The following is an 18,355-nucleotide window of genomic DNA, read 5'->3' as shown; positions in this document are numbered from 1 at the left end:
TGCGTCCCGCTTGCTGTCAACACCGCTGAGGAAGTCCAGCATCCCGGAGCCGGACACGGACCAAGGCCCGGATAACTCCGCCCCCTTGGCCGGGACCCCGGGTTTGAGTGAGACTTGCCATTGGAGCTGTCCAGTTTGGTCCTGCTTTGCCTGGACATCTGTGTTCGTCGGCTCTCGAAACTTCTCCCGCCCTCGCTGCTTCCGCTGCGTGACTGTTTTCACCTTGGTCTGCAGCACGTGCGCAGCAGAAGTGGTGGGAAGGGAAGTGCAAGCAGAGCTGAAAGAGAGAGGTGGTGGCGGGAACGACGGGAACGGCTCTAGCGAGGGAGCGGAAAGAAAGCTCCAGTTCTTGTTGATGCCATGTGGTGGAGGGAAAATAATAGGAACAGATTGGTTTTGAATCTTATCCACCAACTCTTCTTTCTCCATTGGCTGATCGAGCAAAGAAAAATAAATACACTCGATTGATTCGAAATCAATGATTGAATGTCACTCAGCGGACTCAGTTGACGACAGGCATAGTCTCTCTCCGTAGGTAGAGCAATCGAGGGCATTTCCAAAGTGGACTGAGTCACGTTGCCTCATCCAATCATTACTCTAGAACGCATAGGATAATCCTCTGGCTTGAGCTTCTTCTTGCATGCAACTGAACCAGAGAAATGTGCGACTGGGAAATAGATATGACAACATGTTGTGTTGCTTGATTAATAAACGTATGCGTTAAAGACTAGGATAGTACCTGCAAAAGACCTCGATAATGATTCATTATTGAATCACAATCAACAATTGTTTAAATGATAGGCTAACTGTAATCAATGAGGATTTCAGATAAAGCGTTTCAATAGCGAGGGTAAAAAGCCTGCCTATGATTTATTTGATTTAAATCCTTACAACGCATTAAAGTGAAAGAGACGCACATTTCACTACACAATGACAACAAACAACGGAGAGAACGTGGTCAAAATCACGTGTAAACGAGATGCAAAATAATAACAAAACACATTGAGTCGAAGTAACCTACCTGGACTAGGAATGCATACAAAATCCTTCTTTGAGACAAAATTATCGGTCTGAAAATGAAAAGTTATTGAGTTATCAGCAGATAGCTGCAACGCATCCTCAGAGCGCTAATCCGAGAAGATGTGCACGACACCGGGGTGACGTTTCCCCCTCCCCTGGAAAGAGAAGTCACAAAACACGCTGCATCCCCAGTGTGTTTTTGTTTATGAAACATGAGCGCACTGCTACGAGTCAAATTCGAGCCAAGCGACTCGACGAGCTCTCCAACATGATTGGTCCGTAATCCCTTCAGAAACCAGAGGGATTAGGCAAAAATGAAAAATGCGAAAAAAGTGCTTGCTTTAATTAAATTCTCCTACTGGCCGAGGATCTGTGCTGAACTGACTACCGACAACTGAGTGGACGTATGTTGATCACTTGTAGTATGTGGTATATTCGGAGGGCATAATGCACTGTTCTGCAGTTAAAGATGTCAAATATTTCAAACACACACACGCGCAAGCGCACACACACACACACACACACACACACACACACACACACAAACACACACACACACACACACACACACACACACACACCACACACACACACACACAAACACACGTACACCACAACCTCCTCCCCCCAACCCCCACCCCCAAACATACCCCCCCCACACACACACACCAAAAAACACACGCCTCACAGTGACGGTCGATTTTACATTGCAAGTACATTTTTCCGCCACTGGATGGCGCTGTGAATACATTGCACACACACACACACACCCGCGCGCGCGCACACACGTACCAACCCCACACTCACGCGCGCAGCTCTCAGCTAGCTGTAACCGGCTAGCGAGCCCGTTGTCGAGTTGACACCCTCCCCAAACCTCAGCAGCACCAAAGCTGCATAGTCGACATGGCGACTAAGAAAATACAGCATCACATTGCTAAAGAAAGATGAAAATCTTCCAAGTTTTTTGGAACGAGTGAGTAATCTGACCCGCAAAACCTACGATTTCGTGAGCGGTGTGATTTGTGATCGCTGGATAGTTCGCTGTGGTTACGTTTTGGATGTATAATGGCTATGTAGCGAGCTAGCTAACGAGCTAGCCTGTGCTCCACTGTACTCCGGGGAGGAGCTGCTAGCCCAGTGTGTCTGTCATTTTTTAGTTATCTTATAACGGAACACCCCAGCGTTGTAGTATTTGCGATATTCCCACTTTCACAATGTGTGTCGTTATAATATTTACACCATAGCTGCCCTGGCTACAGCAATGATTGTAGAATTGCGTTACATAATCTCGTCGTTTCACTCCCCACAGCCGCTATATTATCACCGGCAGGTCTTGTGTTGTGGGCCAGTCATGGGCACACGATGTGGGCGAGTTACCCCACTGCTTTGATTATGGTGTGTAGGAACGACCAATACGTTAGCACGGAACAACGTGTTCAGTTTCAATCCAACGTCGCTGCCCGTGGTTTCTAACTCGCCGCCCGTAGCCTGCTAATACGGCTTGTGTTTTCACCTAGCGAGCTACCGCTACCTCGGCTAGCATGCTGGGATTCGGTGTTTGTTTTGTACGGGACAAAGTTATTATTAACTGCACCGTAGCCCTGTTTCCTAGTCGGTCTCCCGAGGAATAGCATGTTTAATGGTTAATAAAAAGTCACGATATAGATAAAGCCCGTTCGTTTGTGTTTCAGAAACGTGTTGCTCTACATAAGTAGCCGACGTTCCCTCATAGATGAAGTTAGCGCTGAAGCGCTTGCTAACGGCTAGCCTCTCCGAGACCCTTTGTCCATTCTGGTAGCGTCGACCAACTCACCACAGTAGGCCACACAGTATGTTTTGGTCTTTATCATTGAGGTGACCAGTCACGCTAAGACCCAACTTTTTGAAGTCGCTTTATTGTTGCACATTGTCTCCACCCGTTCCTAGGCCCGTGTTCCTAACACGCATAGACGCCCTTATAACTCCTTATAGCATGCCTGCTGCAATCTCTAGTGTTACTGTTCATTTGTGTTGGTGTTTACTTTCAAGTTGTAAAACATTGCCGTAACATACAATTTTATAAAATGCTTCAAATAATTTTAAACCATTTGTAAAGTGTATTATGTGTATATATCCAAATTCTTATGGTATTTTTCCTATTTTTTCTCTTTGCAGCATTCGTCATGTGATGTGATCTAATATCCACAATGTGTGAGGACATTTGAGAACGATTGAGTTCGGAAGAAGTTTTTCTTGATTCCAGTGGAATCTTCCATATATTATTTTATTTTTCCTCTGTGTATAAATACAGACACAGCCGGCTAAATCCAGCCCCCCCCCCCAAATCCCTAACAGTCACACCCATCACTATTTAACCATGCCAGTTCAAGCCCCACAATGGACGGAGTTCCTGCTGTGCCCGATCTGCACGCAGACTTTTGAAGAGACGGTTCGTCGGCCTATTAGTTTGGGCTGTGGACATACTGTCTGCAAGATGTGCCTGAATAAACTGCACCGGAAGGCCTGTCCATTTGACCAGACAGCCATCAGCACAGACATCGAGCAGCTACCTGTTAACACAGCACTGCTTCAGCTGGTGGGAGGACAGGTAAGATGTTTTCTTTTAGTTTCTAATGAATCACAAAGGGATACAGTGGTTCTATTTCATAGTAACACATTCTACATGAATGGAATTGCATGCTTGTTTGAGGCCATATTGTTACAGTGATATTTTTTATTTTACACGGGTGTTTTTGGTCATTCCAGTTCCTACAAAGGCTACATTGTGTTGTATAAAAAGAGCTGAGCCTTGATGAGTCATTCTGCAATTATGGGCAATCCTTTAGTTGAATTGTATTGGTTCCACTGGCTCAAGGTAGTGTGTTGCAAGTTGGTGTGCAATCAGTAGAGCTGGATGCTGTGGGCAGTGTAAACCTGTGGGCACAGCTTATATGGGTGTGGTACATCCAATAGTCAGTGGCTTACAATGTCATAGATGCAGGGCAGAAGTTGGCACCTGACTGGATGAATGGGAAGTCACGCCAGTCAATTGTGTTTATTTTATTTGCGGTTGGTTGTTTATAAATCTCATCAAAGAACATTGCAACATATTGTGTTGTTTTTTTTGGGGTGTACCGCAGCCAATGTTGCCTGTTTTTATTATTATTATCCGAAAGCATTAATTGTAAGTTTTGTTAAGGGCCTAAAGGGCCTAAACCCCTTTCACTGTCATACTACAAAATATGATCTGTGTGAATCGAGATAGAAATATGACATCATAATAACGCTAACCCTAACACGATACAAGACTGTATTATACAACCTTATAACGATATTGGATGAATACGGCCTGACCCAGGGGTTCGGTCATAAAATAAACAAAAAAAACGTTACTATTGCTAAATATTATATCAACCCAATGAAAAGTGAACCATAGCCATCAGGTTAATAACACTGGTCGGACCGAGCAGCGCACTACTTGATGCTCAAGCCCCTGTGTGTTTTCGACTGTGACCTCAGGTTCCTAAGGCCCAGCCAGTCGCCTTGATCACCAGTCCGGAGGACTCTCAGCACTATGAGGAGGCCAGACAATGTGTGGAGGAGCTGGCCCTCTACCTTAAGCCCCTCAGCAACACCAGAGGTACACCCGCATACACACACACACTGCATCATAAAGTCTGTTCCTCTTTTCACCTGCGTTTTCTGCTCTAGCCGTTTGGAAAAGGTCCCGCGGTAGTGTGAATGTTTATTGGTACAAATGTTAATTTGTATGAAACCCTACCTTTGGCTGTATGTATTACATGTTTATTAAGTGCTTTTGTATTAATTGGTAAATCTTAATAGGAAGTTCTCTTAAGCTTATTCTAGCAGGCATTCACTCTTATCATGCTTTATTTAAAAAGGCTCACTTGTTTATTTTAAACATTTATGGTGGCCTATGCATTTTTTAAAAACAATTATAAGCAATGACAGATGTTATCCAGCACCACATCAATCAATACGTACATTGTGATGTCCTAAAGGACCCCACTCCCGGTCTTGCTAACACCCCTTACCCGCGTCCCTTTGACGCGCCCTCCAGGGGTGGGTCTGAGCAGCACCGCCCAGAGCATGCTGAGCAGGCCGATGCAGCGGAAGCTGGTCACCCTGGTGCACTGTCAGCTGGTGGAGGAGGAGGGCCGCGTCAGGGCCATGCGAGCGGCCCGCTCCCTGGGCGAGCGCACCGTCACCGAGCTCATCCTGCAGCACCAGAACCCCCAGCAGCTCTCCTCCAACCTGTGGGCTGCCGTCCGTGCCAGAGGCTGCCAGTTCCTGGGCCCAGGTAGCCTAGCGCCCGTTGAAATGTCCACTGAACCGTTGGGTACAAGTCAATACCACCGAGAACCCTAACGGCAGTTACAACCGTTCCCCGCCCCCCCCCCCCCTTCAATATTTCTAGTGCCCACTGAAGCGGGTGACTCACTGTGTTGCTCTCCCTGAGGGGAAATAATTGCCATGCAAGTTAAAGTCCTGCTGCGATTTCATAGCCACATATCGCAGTCGAAAAAGGATCCAGCACCATTGTTGAACACACATCAGCTTGTGAACTGCTTTGTTTATGTAATTTATGCACCATTTAAGGACTCTCATAACTGATAAAAAGGCCTGGATTCAATTTTTTCAAAATCCTTTTGCTGTCTTATTTGTGCCAACGTCTGAATAGTTGTCCATTTCACCCTGATATTGTGTGACGTGAGGCCCCTTGTTGCTTACGTTTCTCTGGGGGTTTGTCATGCAGCCATGCAGGAGGAGGCTCTCAAGCTGGTTCTGCTCGCTCTGGAGGACGGCTCGGCTCTGTCCAGGAAGGTGCTGGTCCTGTTTGTGGTCCGAGGCGGGTGGAGCCCCGCTTCCCAGGCGTCCAGAAGACCAGCATCGGCAAAGTGTGGTTCAGCTCCTCTACCTAACACGGGCCTCCTGCTTCAAGGTAAGGAACAAAGCGGAGCGCCGCCGCCTTTCATTTGTTTCAACCGTCTGTCAAAGTGGCTTCAGGTTAGAGGCTCCCCTCGATGGGGCTTTCTAAGTCTTATCTCGAACGCCGGTTCAAGAGGTAACCATTAACCCTGCTGCGTCGAGACCCCAATCAAATCATAAAAAACCGACGGCGGTCAACGACATCAAACGCCACGAGGGCATGCCAAAATCTGAGCGCACCGTGTGATAGTGTGGGCAAAAAACCCCCGTGTTTACTTTCACTTCCCCGCCGCACCACCTAGGTGACCAAGCGCGACGAGGACTCGTCCCTCATGCAGCTGAAGGAGGAGTTTCGTACGTACGAGGCCCTGCGACGTGAGCATGACTCCCAGATTGTGCAGATCGCCATGGAAGGGGGTCTGCGCATCGCCCCCGACCAATGGTCCTCGCTGCTCTACGGAGACCAGTCCCACAAGTCCCACATGCAGTCCATCATCGATAAGGTAAGAAGAGTCTGTTTCCATTGGCGTTTTTTTTTAATCTGGGTGGGGCTTGTGTGTCCTTTGTGTCACCGTACCTTTTTGTTCCGAGTATGTATTAATCACTTCATGTAGTTCTCAGCCACAAACATAACCAATGAACGCATTTCCTGTTTGTGTGTTTGTGTCACAGTTGCAGACCCCGGCCTCCTTCGCCCAGAGTGTCCAGGAGCTGACCATTGCGCTCCAAAGGACAGGAGACCCAGCCAACCTGAACAGGCTGAGGCCCCATCTGGAACTACTGGCAAATATTGACCCCAGCCCTGGTAAGATACACCATAGGCCTGCTTAATGTATCCGCAGTCTAAACTCCAATCGCTTCTGTAAGTGAGATTGAAGAGTTGTGAAGAGAGCAGGATTTTGAAACTGAACATCCAAAGAAATGCCTCCTCCCTCCCTTAAATTCCCCACCATTGTGAGGTGTTGTGACAGGCAAGTTGGACTCCGTTAACCAATGATGGAAGAGAGCCAATCGTCTAAAATCTAAATTGTCTCATGACGAGGCTGGTATAGTCATCCGTGGGAAGGCATGTTTACAGTAGTGTTATTCTGCTGCTCCATGTTATTTAATCCAAATCCAATTAAAACCAAGCTTTGAGGAGTTAGGCAGAGATTCCTGATGAATATCTAAACCGGATTGCCTGATTATCCCAAAACTGGTTGCTAATTATTGTGTTAACCTCGTCTCGTTTTTAGGGATGGGGATCGAAACCCGGTTCTATCGAGGACCCGGTTCCACTTTTTTCAAAACCCGAAAATCCTTAACGTTTGGGCTTATCGATACCATTATCGAGTCCTGTCGTTTATTTATTATTTTTGTCCCGTAGGTCCTGTAACTTAATGTTGTGTCCCTCGAGTCGCGTCACGGCATTTAAATCAAATCAATCCAATCACTGCGCCATGTCCACCAATGTTTTTGAATGGAATTGTAAGGAAACGGGTATTACAAAGTCAAACAAGTGAAGTCTGGCACTTAACTTTGCTCGCGAGAATGGCTGAACGGGCAAAAATCCTTTATTCTAAAGGGGGAACACAACCTCAATAATAGCCAAGCACATTAGCATTGTGCATCAAATAAAGGCCAAATGCAGTACCTTCGACTGTCTCCGAGTTGAAAAGACTCCTCCTGTCCCCTCCATCTCCTCTAGTACCACAGACAGGCCCGTCTTAATCATCCACTCAAAGTACGAGCACTGCACACACAGACATTGTCGCTAGTCCCGTCAGTTAAATATAGTAATCCAATTGTGAAATCTGTGTTGTAATCAGCAACATACAAAATAGTTATCTTAATCGATATCAATAATTATTAAGGATCCCCATCCCTACTCGTCTTACAAATCCCTACTCGTCTTACAAAACCGTTCCACTGCTTTTTTGACTGAACTAAATTTCAAGAAATCTAATTTTTAATACTCCAGCAACAAAATATTCATACATTTTCAAGTGTCGTGGTTTCAGAGGAGTTTTTTTCTTTTTTAGTATTGATTAGGTTACCTTGAAGAACAAAGTGCTTGCAAATAGATATTTTTTTTTTTTACATTAACTTGCATGGTATGTTTCATAATTTTGCTTTGGATTGGATGCAATAATTCTAATATTGATTCAGAGTTTGCCATTAAAGAGTCGGTCTTAATATATAATGTGTTTTAAATTAGATGACTATATGTAACAGTTGGGAGAATATAATTCAACATTCAAATAAATGATGGTGTTATGGTGTACCAGAGTACGGGTACCATCATGCACTGGTTGTTAAAATAGTCAGTACAAGTCTGTAAACTACTCCTTTTAGAAGTCAAATTCATATTTAATTGATATATAGCCCTATAAACTATCTTTAAATAAATGTAACCTTTTGACTTGTCAGGCGTTTGCTATGGTTTCCTAGGCTGTTTTCAAACCGATTTTGAGGGGAGGCCCAATGCTGCTATAATTAGACCCGATTCAGTGAAGCAAATATGAAAGAAAAGAGATAGAGAACAAAAACAAATTCCTGCGATCCTAATAGGGTAGTTTCACCCCATAATGGTCGTTGGAATTTATTTTCTCAAATAAACGTAAATATCTAGAAACCAGTATGTAAATAGAATATTTCTCAAATCTTTCTTGTTGGAGGAAAGCCCAGGCGGGGGCCCTCCTTGTCGTGGCAGGTTTCACTCCCATCCTCCCCCCTCAGCCGCCTGCATGCCTGTGGATACCGTGCTGCCTTTCTAATGAACGTATTGGTCTGCAGACGCCCCTCCTCCAACGTGGGAGCAGCTGGAGAAGGGTCTGGTGGCGGTGAAGACGGTGGTGCACGGCCTGGTGGACTTCATCCAGAACCACAGCAAGAAAGGAGCGGACCCACAGCAGGTGAGCCCACACGTCACAGTACAGCTAGCGGTCCCCGTGTGGAGAGACTCCTAGGGAGGGACCTGATGCAGCGTTTTTGCACTGTCCCCTGAAAGTCGATGATTCGAATCATCAGTCTTTATTGCTACATTTTCTCTAGGAGCGCAGTCAGTGTGGCGACACAGCGCTGTGTATTCTTTCGGGCTCAATAAATGCAATCAGATCGTGAGCACGGGGCTCATATAGTGGATTACCCACTAGCCTATACATGAGCCCCGTGTTCATTATCGGACCGCATTATGGGCAGGAGCCTAATTAAAACCCGACAGGAATAAGTTGGCTACCTTTCCGACGAGTTTGATTGACTGAAAACGGTTCAGGTGAGAACGTAAAGAGCGCAACGCGCAAGCATATATTAAAGGCCTATAGCCTACCAAAACTGAGTGTTAATAGAAAGAAAACTCATTTTTTAACCCTCCAAAAGACCTGCCCTGCACGGCCGCCGAATAGTCGAATCTCTGGACTGAAAAGGCAGATCTGATTAGACTCAGAAAATTCAGAGCCGGGGACAGCCCTAATTTTTAAAAATGTTTATTTAGTTTAAAATAATTCTTTAGCCTATTCTAAAACCTTGTTTGAATGTTATAGTAGCCTAGGCCTACCCCTAGGCCATCCAACCTGGTTAATCTTTTTGCAATCAATTCCATTTTGAATAAACGAACAGTGCAGTTACATGCTTTGTCCTAGTTGCATAATTTATTAGATAATTCTTAACAGATTTCTGTAGTTAAAAGAACTCCGAATTGTATTTGAGAATGTCAGATACAACAGCCCATGTATTAAAAATAATGTTGGGTTGAAATCGGGCTCGGGTTCTTAATTACAGTTAATGTTTTGGGCCGGGCTCGGACAGAACGTGGGTCGGGCTTGATTTTCTGGGCCCAATCTATGCTCTATTCCCCTACCACGGGTCCACGATGAGCAGGTACCATGGCATGGGACGAGATATCGTAGAATCCATATAAACATAACTCGCTGATTGAGATTAGGAGGGTGACTAATTGTTCAAGCGACTTGTTATCTTTACGTGATCGATTTGTCAACATGTTTTGGGCCCATGTGCCATGTGGATACCTGGAGTCTGTGTAGTCCATGTGTTTGAGTCTCTACCTCTCCCTCTTTGTCGCAGCCTCCCCAGCACAGTAAGTACAAGACGTACATGTGTCGCGACATGAAGCAGAAGGGGGGCTGTCCCCGCGGAGCGAGCTGCACCTTCGCCCACTCTCAGGAAGAGCTCGAGAAGTGAGTACACACACAGACGCACCCTCTCTCTCTCTCACACACACACACACACACACACACACACACACACACACACACACACACACACACACACACACACACACACACACACACACACACACACACACACACACACACACACACACACACACACACACACAGCTAGCTCCGAACACTCTTTGGGCTGTGGTGATTTGGTGTGATAATGACTTATCGCTCACCATCACCGAAGAGAAGCACCCACCTTCCTCTTAAGGTGCTGTGCTTAACGTTTAGGATTGAATGAGCTGCCATCATAATAAATCAGTCCACAAATTATGCAAGGTTATTATGTAACGCTTCCAACCCACAGGGGTTGAGCATCCACTAATGGGAAATAGATATCATTGTACAATAATAACTAATCTGATAACTCCTCTCCAGGTACCGCAAGATGAACAAGCGCCTTGCGGCTCGTCTCCCCGGCTCGGGGGGGCTGATGGCGGACGACGGTCTCCCCATGGACGTGGCGGTCACGCGGAAGCCGTCCCCCCTCCCCAACGGCAGCGCCCTGGGGCCCTCCATGCCCCAGCTGGTGGCCCGCGGCACCGAGGCCTACGACCTGCTGCGCAAGCCCCTCAAGATGGACGGGGGTAGTGCCCCCGGCTCGCCGCCCGACCCGTGAGTCCGCCGTGTCTCGTTCCCGTCTTAGCTTGTCTCTGGTTGTAGACGCAGGCCTCTGGCTTAGTTATGGTTTCCACGTCGACACAACGCAAGGGGGTTTGCGGAACCTCCTTACGTCCACCGCAAGGGCCGGACGTGTGCCTCCCAAAAATTGTAACCTTCCGTCGAGGCGACGCAGCAGCGAGGGCTGTGATTGGTCCGCCGACTAAAACCCGACGCAGAACCAAAACAGGTTCACGCATGCGTCAATGTGTCTGAGTGGTCTTTGCGTTGTGTTGACGTGGTAACAGAGCTGAGCCTTGGTCGTGTGTAGTGGTATATATGTGCGGTTGCATTGTCCATTTTGTGAGACGAGACTGTCATTTAACTATATCTAGTATTATGGGGTAGGAAGAAGGCCTCTACCACTAATGTACACTAAATGTGGTTTGGCAGCAGGAAGTGGTTTGGGTCGGTGACGAATCGGCGCGTTGCTCGACTGCAGAGGCCACCGTGATGTGCTGCCTGGCCTCCCTTGGAGTCTCACCGGGGTATTTCTTTGGTCCTAGGCACGACGGCATGGGGAAGCCCGGCATGTCTCTTCCACCCCACCCCATGGCCCACGGCAGGCTCCCGGCGGACCACCTGTCCGGGGTGAAGCAGATGCCCGTGGTTCCCCGGGGCTCGCCCATGTACCCCCCTCAGCAGCAGCAGCAGCAGATGGCCGAGATGTACTACCCGGACACGCGCCCGCCGCCCTCCTCCTCGCAGTACGAGTCCTCGCAGTACCCCACAGGTAGCGCCCCCCCCGTCCTCTTGTCCCGTCTGGGCAGTTCTTTCTGAGTCCTTTTGTGGGGCGGCAGTACCTCAGGTTGCTGGAGTGTCGAGGTGTCCCTGAGCAAGACGCCTCAGCCTCACTGCCCCTGACGGAGCTGGCCGTCGCCCTGTGTGGTCGACTCCGCCATCGGCGTGTCAATGTGTGCATAAATGGTTGAAAGTCGCTTTGGCTAAATGTAACCAAACCGGTCATTTGTCAGGGGTGATCCTTGGTTGGTTATGTTGTGACGAGCCATATTATATCTCACTAATGAGCTATTGTTTTTATCTTCATTGGAACAATAACGTTTTGATACTCTTGCATAATTCTTACGGGTGTATCCTTAATAGCGTAGTCTAATCGAGTGATTAGGACTGTTTATTTAATGCGGCAGCTCTGTTGACGGTGCCCCTCCCGCCCCCAGGTTACCCGTACCAGCAGCCGCCTCCCCAGTACGTCCCCCGGAACTACATCCGCAACGCCCCGCCGCCCCCGGACTCGGCGGGGGCCCCCTACCAGGACCCCTACCCCGGCTACGGCCCGCCGGAGCGCCCCTACCAAGCCCCGCACTCCGGCCCCCCCTTCTCCTATCCCCCGCCTCACTACGACAACCGCGGCCGCCACGGCTCCTACCAGGCCCCCCCGCCTCCCCCCCAGCCCTACCCCTCCCAGAGGGACGACATGGTCCGGATGAGCCCGGCGCCGATGGACGGGCCGCCGCCGTCGGGGGGGCCGGGCGGCTCGCTCTACCACCAGGAGCCCGGCCCCCGGGAACGCTACCCCTCCGAGGGGTACTACCCCCCGGCCAACCCGCCTCCACCCATGAGGGCGTATCCCAGGGTGAGTGCACCTTCTGATGGGGGCGGGCCCCCCCCGCAAATCAGCCTAGGGGGTTCAATCCGCTTGTGGTTACTGGGTAACGTCACAAAGGTTTTCCTGGCGTTGAAAGAATAACTGGGGACGGTGCTAAGCCTTTCTGTGCGTCCCGTCCGGCCGTAGGACCCGTCGTACGGCCGCTCCCAGCCCAGCCTGGACTACCTGCACCGCCGCCGCCAGGAGCTGCTCTCCCAGCTGGAGGAGAGGAAGGTCATCTCCCCCCCGCCCTTCGCTGCCTCCCCCACCCTCTCCCACCCCTACCCCAGCGACTACCTGCCGGAGGTACGTGCACACACACACACCACGCACCCCCGACACATCAACGGAACAAACTGATTCGATGGCAGGAGAGTGGCAGGAGAACCGCCTCGTGCCAGTTATTGATCCAGAGGGTCACCTGATCCGTGGTGTGTAACCCGATGCTTGTCTACCCCCCCCCCCCCCACCCCCCAACAGTACGGCGATGATGGCTCCAAAGCGTTCGGCAAGGCGGACTACGCGGCCCAGTACTCCCCCTGGTCATGTGACACCATCACCTCGTACATCGGCACCAAGGACGCCAAGCCCAAAGACGTCATGGCCCCTGGCGCCATGGAGATGATGGTGAGGCCCCCCCCACCCAATCGCACACAAGTCACGGGGAACATCAACGCAGTGTGAAGAAACAAGAGCTGATTTATTGACATTCTCGCAAACTGTGAAATGTAACGCGCCGTTTTACAAAGAGCAAAACCAGAGTGGAGCTTTTGTGTTGTCGTGCCAAGGAGATGAGATGCGGACAAAAACCATGTTTGTTCGAAAGGCCGACCGTGGGTCGAAAGCTGTTAACTTTAAACGGTTCTCTGGAAATGTTTTCTCACCCTTGCAATGGCTCATTCCTCTTCGTCTCTCTCGCTTTCTCTCTCGCTTTCTCTCTGTCTCTGTCTCTGTCTCTATTTCTGTATATCCCTCCCTCTCACTCTGTCTCTACCTCGCTCTCTGTCTGTGTGTCTCCCTACCTCCCGCTCTGGTCTCTGTCTCTGTCTCTCTCTCTGTGTGTCTGTCTGTCTGTCTGTCTCTCTCTCGCTGTCTGTCTCTGTGTACTCCTACCTCTCTCTCTCTCTGGTCTCTACATTTCTATATATCTCTATCCATCTCACCTGTATATTTCTACATATTCCTCCCTCTCACTCTGTCTGTACTCCTACCTCTTCCTACCTCCCGCTCTGTTCTCTCTCTCTGTCTGTGTCTCTCTACCTCTCTCTCCCGCTCTGCCTCGCTCCGTCTCTCCCCCAGCAGAATGTGGAGGCCAAGGGTCTCCGGGACCCCTCGTTGGAGGCCCCGCGTCGGGGCGGCGAGGTGAAGGACGACGACCCCATCATCCCCTTCGGCCCCCAGCCCACCGTGTCGCGCTTCGGCGCCATCTCCCGCACCACCAAGACGGGCTACCCCGTGCAGGCCATGGCCGCTGCCGCCCAGAACCCCAGCTCCAAACACCTAGCCATGGCTGCCGGTGAGACCCTGCTCTGTGTGTGTGTGCGCGTGCGTGTGCGTGCATGCGTGCGATTCATGAGTTATGATTAGTGATTATCGACTACTCTGCCTCCTTTTAGTAATAGTTCTGTGTAGCCTTGGGGGAGACTCCTGTAGCAGGTAGACAGCCAGGTAGTTCATCCCATCATCTCGGGCCGAATTAAATGAATGGACGGACATATTACAATCCAGTATCTGCGACAGATACTGGACATATTTTTTGTCGTACCATTTGCCTTAATTGCTGTTGGGACGTAAAGTGAATTTGATCAAATATTAAAAGAATGCTTCTAAAATAGATTGCCTACCCTCGCTTTAAAAACAAGAGATGTTTGACTCGTAACGGATCGACGATCGACTGAACGGCACCATTCCCGGTGCTTTCCCTCGCTTTACACCGGGTAGACGACTCTTGAGCGCTGTGATTTGATTCGGTGGAAAAGCTGACTGGAAACGTTTTTTTATGAATCATTCTCAATGGAACGCCCCCACCTCTCTCTCTCTCTCTCTGACCAGAGTACTCCTATGGGAACCACGGAGGCTGGAGCGCCGGCTCCTACCCCTCGCACCAGGCCGGCTCCTCCACCTCGTCCTCCTCTCAGGGACACTTCAGTGAACGGTGAGCCGCCAGCACCCGCTGACCCATTCCGCCCCTTTGTTATAACACACTTTGTGGGTCGATTCCAGTGTCAAAGGAACGTATCGCTCTGCTGCCCTCGCGGGTTGCTAAGCAGCATTTGCACATGTGTCTTCCCGCAGCCTGCCCATGGCGGCCCCAGACCGAGAGCAGATGGAGCTGCAGATGGAGCTGCAGCAGGTCAACCAGCAGATCAGTCAGCAGACGCAGATGCACAACATGGAGGTGTGTAACAGTCAGGCCTGCCCCTCCGCGACACCACTTCCCGACTGTGCCACCCGTTATTTTTCTTCTTCCTTTATTTACTTTTTCTGACGTCTTAATTCAATGTCATGGCCGCTTCCTTCCTCTTCCCCCCGCCCCCTCCCGTTCCTCTTCCCTTCTGCGGCGTGGCGTCTCCTTCCAGGCTGCCAGTAACTCCATGTTGCTGCAGAGGGAAGCCAGTGCTCAGGCTGGCCACCCGGGGCAGCCCGGCCAGAGCCAGGGGTCCCAGCAGCAGCACCAGCAGCAGCAGGGCAAGTGGCCAGCAGGTGGCAACGGCAACACCACCGTCTCCAGCAAGCAGCTCAGCCTGGAGCTGGACCACGTGGAGAGGGAGATCGGGAAGAGGACCCGGGAGATGGCCATGGTAAGACACAAGACAATCCCAGGAAGCTTTTTACGATCCCAATTGAGTGCGTGTACTTGATGGCTTTGGGCCACTGCTGTTACACTGCTGATATTCTTAGCCTTTGCTTTTACTACTGCTGGGCCTTGGTTACTGTTGGCGTGTGCAGGGTTAACCCACATCCAGCCACCTACTTCCGCTTAGCATCACACCACAAGTCCCCATGCGGTCTCTGCACGCGGAACCAGGGAAATCCCGGTAGTTTCTGTGATTTATGGCCGCCCACATGGCCCCAGCGTGTTTCTGTATCCTGGAAACTGGCGCCCCGCCGCCCCGGGGCGGTGTTTACCGGCCCTGACGCGCGCCCTGTGTGCTCCCGCCCCAGGACAGCCAGGTGGCCCACGAGGTGCAGCAGTACAAGATGAAGGCGGCGGAGAACGGCCAGCCCGACCACAAGACCCAGCTGGAGGAGATCTCCATGGCGCTCGGGTGAGCGGAGGCTAGTGGGCGCGTGATGATGAGTTGTTTTGGTGGTTGACCGTCCGGAGGATTAACAGGGCTGCCCCCCCCCCCCCCCCCCCCCCCCCCCCCCCCCTTAACCATACACCCTGCGCACTCACCGAGGCCCCGAGATGGCTCCGGGGCCCATTGGGTGGATAGGAATCTGTAACTGATGATAATTGGTGTTTGATTGGCATGTAACCAGACCAAGAGGTTATTATTTTCATTCAATAATAAATCTGTCACTTATTTATAACCCATTAAACACCAACAAGACAATGACCGAAACACAAAATGTCATCACTTTGATGGTTTATAGAGCAGACGAAAACCTAAAGTATTATTGAGTGTGGGTCAGAAAATTAATGTTTTCTGTCCTCTCCTCCCCTCCAGTGAGGTGTCCAACGGTTCGAGCAGTCTGCAGGAAAATGCGGTGGGCGGTTCCATGATCTCGCTGACCAATAAGACGTCTTCGCTGAGCATGTGCTCCGACCAGGGAGCCGGTCCATCAGAGATGCAGAAGAATGGTGTTGTCCATTCCTGCTCCTAAGAACACACCACACACACATACACACATACACACATACACACACTGATGCGCTCAATTGAAAAGCATGCACAGGCACACACATACACATGTTTTATTTAGAGGATGAGCAGTATCTGCCGTGATATGAATTTTCTTTCTTTTTGTTCTGTGAATGAGCTTTTTTAAATGACTTTCATTGCCTGGAAACCAGGGCATTTGATAACATTTCTTGTTCTTCTTTTTGTTTTCGTTTGTTTTTATTTACTGGGACTGCTGGTTGAACTAGGATCTCGACATGCGTGCGGCAAAAGGAAATTGGTGGTGGTGATATCGGTTGTTGTGACAGACACGGGTTCGAAAAAGGCTAGATACTAATTTATCTTCTAACCAATTAGGAATTAGACAATTTGCCACCTTTGCTGTGTAATGTAATTGTCGCAATAGATCAACAAAAAAAATTATTGAACGGCGGGAGCATCCGCTACACTACAGTGTGGTCACGTGGTATTTATCGCCAGATCACACGACAACCTGTTGTCCATCGTATCCCATAGTTAACCTATAAACTCGCAACGGACCACTATGAAATGAGCGTCGGATAAAAGGTGAGTTTATCGGAAGCCAGGAACCACCCACCCCCCCGCCCACGTCATTGGAAACGCACGACTGGCCAGAAGAGGGTTTTGTCTGAGGAGGGAAACGCAGTTTAACGGAACGCTCATCACCATATTGCCCAAAATGCCAACCATTCAGCCTAGAGTGAGAGGGGGGTCACACTACGGAGCCAGAGGGAGGGGGGACGCCATGCGCCCCACGTCCCTCTCAAACCACCTGGAGAAGCCTGACTTAAGTGCATTTTATGACTACATCTTAACGTCTGTTTCATAATTGAAAAGCAGTATATTATATATTTAACCGAAGCATTCTGTTTTAAAGATTGCCGAAAAAGAAGAAGAGGAAGAAGAATAGAAATCCTTTTTGATAACGAGGTTTCCTCATGTTTTCTATAAGGGAACTTTACTTTTATGCTTCTCCGGGTTGGTTGGGGGGGACGGGGAATGGGGGACTTGGCACAGGGATCCCCTTGTGCCTGCGCTGCCAAAACGGCGCTGGCGTAGTCTCCGTAGGCTCCCTGGGTTTGTTTTATTTCTTGAAAACAGGCCTTAATTGGGCTCATAGAGAGACTGTATGTGAGCATCACTCTCTCTTTCTCTCCACTCTCCTCTCTCCCTCTCCCTCTCTCTCTGACGCGGTAGAACCTGTTTCCCTCCCCAGAGCGTCCCGTCTGGCCAGGCAAAAGGCCTCCCCATTGGGATTATCTTGTTATTAGTTCTCCTTAACTTCTATGAAGTTGCGTTCCCTCGTGTTTTTGTTTAAATTTGTTGTCATGCTTTGCGTTTTGTCTCGACCTCGGCGGGGGAATGGGTGGGGTCTGGCCGTGGCTTTTCCTGCAAAGGGTTCCCGCGGTCCAGACTCCTCAGGCCTTTCGCCGTCATGCAGTATATATACACACAGTTCATGCAGTTGGACACAGGTTTTTTTTTTTTAAAGATAGTTCCACTCAAGCCTTCCGGCCTCCCCAGTCTGCTCCGCCACAACCTGTTGCACAGCGATTTCTATATTTGTACACTCGCGGAAGCCCTTCCTTGCAATTTAAATTATTTGTAGCTCTACGTATTTTTTCAATTCAAATGCATAATCCTGCGTAACGGCGTTGTTTACCGAGCAGAGGGGGGAGGTGAAGTTAAAAGTTTTTGTTTTGCCCGTGTCATGAGTAGGCATGTGGGGAAACAACCCTCGCTGTACTAGAGATCCTGCTGACCCACAGCCCGCTATCACCACCACTAGCGCCGTCCTCGTACCCCGGCCTGTACGCCGTTTACCACAGACGCTCCCGCTCCCGCGCTGTCTTTGCCTTTTTGTTATTTTCTTCGCCTTCTAAGCGGCGTACGCGCCCGGGACGCCGGACGGTGACGAGTCGTCTCCCCCACCCCCCCCAAAACGACGAGCGAGTCCTCGTGCTCAAGACGGTTAAATGTAGAACATCAGGTGTGACTTGTTTTTCAATTTATAGTTTCTGCAATGCCCCACACCCCCTACCCCCCCAACT

General features: G+C 49.8%; 1 protein-coding gene across 1 annotated transcript; it reads left to right on the top strand.

The window, feature by feature from the left end:
* The first annotated feature begins 1,866 nt into the window (after positions 1 to 1,866).
* LOC130387443 (roquin-1-like) lies at positions 1,867 to 18,329 on the top strand. Its single transcript, XM_056596525.1, is given in 22 exon segments — positions 1,867 to 1,993; positions 3,175 to 3,607; positions 4,519 to 4,639; positions 5,081 to 5,320; positions 5,777 to 5,865; positions 5,868 to 5,915; positions 5,918 to 5,962; positions 6,252 to 6,452; positions 6,622 to 6,754; positions 8,725 to 8,843; positions 10,012 to 10,124; positions 10,548 to 10,784; positions 11,336 to 11,562; positions 12,008 to 12,423; positions 12,583 to 12,741; positions 12,916 to 13,062; positions 13,738 to 13,951; positions 14,488 to 14,590; positions 14,731 to 14,833; positions 15,015 to 15,236; positions 15,601 to 15,704; positions 16,110 to 18,329. Coding segments are annotated over 21 exon segments (3,429 nt in total). The 5' UTR covers positions 1,867 to 1,993; positions 3,175 to 3,376; the 3' UTR covers positions 16,267 to 18,329.
* Positions 18,330 to 18,355: the final 26 nt, after the last annotated feature.

The sequence above is a fragment of the Gadus chalcogrammus genome, chromosome 8 (assembly GCF_026213295.1).
Source record: "Gadus chalcogrammus isolate NIFS_2021 chromosome 8, NIFS_Gcha_1.0, whole genome shotgun sequence".
NCBI lineage: Eukaryota > Metazoa > Chordata > Actinopteri > Gadiformes > Gadidae > Gadus > Gadus chalcogrammus.
Note: the sequence above shows the minus strand (reverse complement) of the source record. Positions and strands in the feature narration are given on the sequence as shown.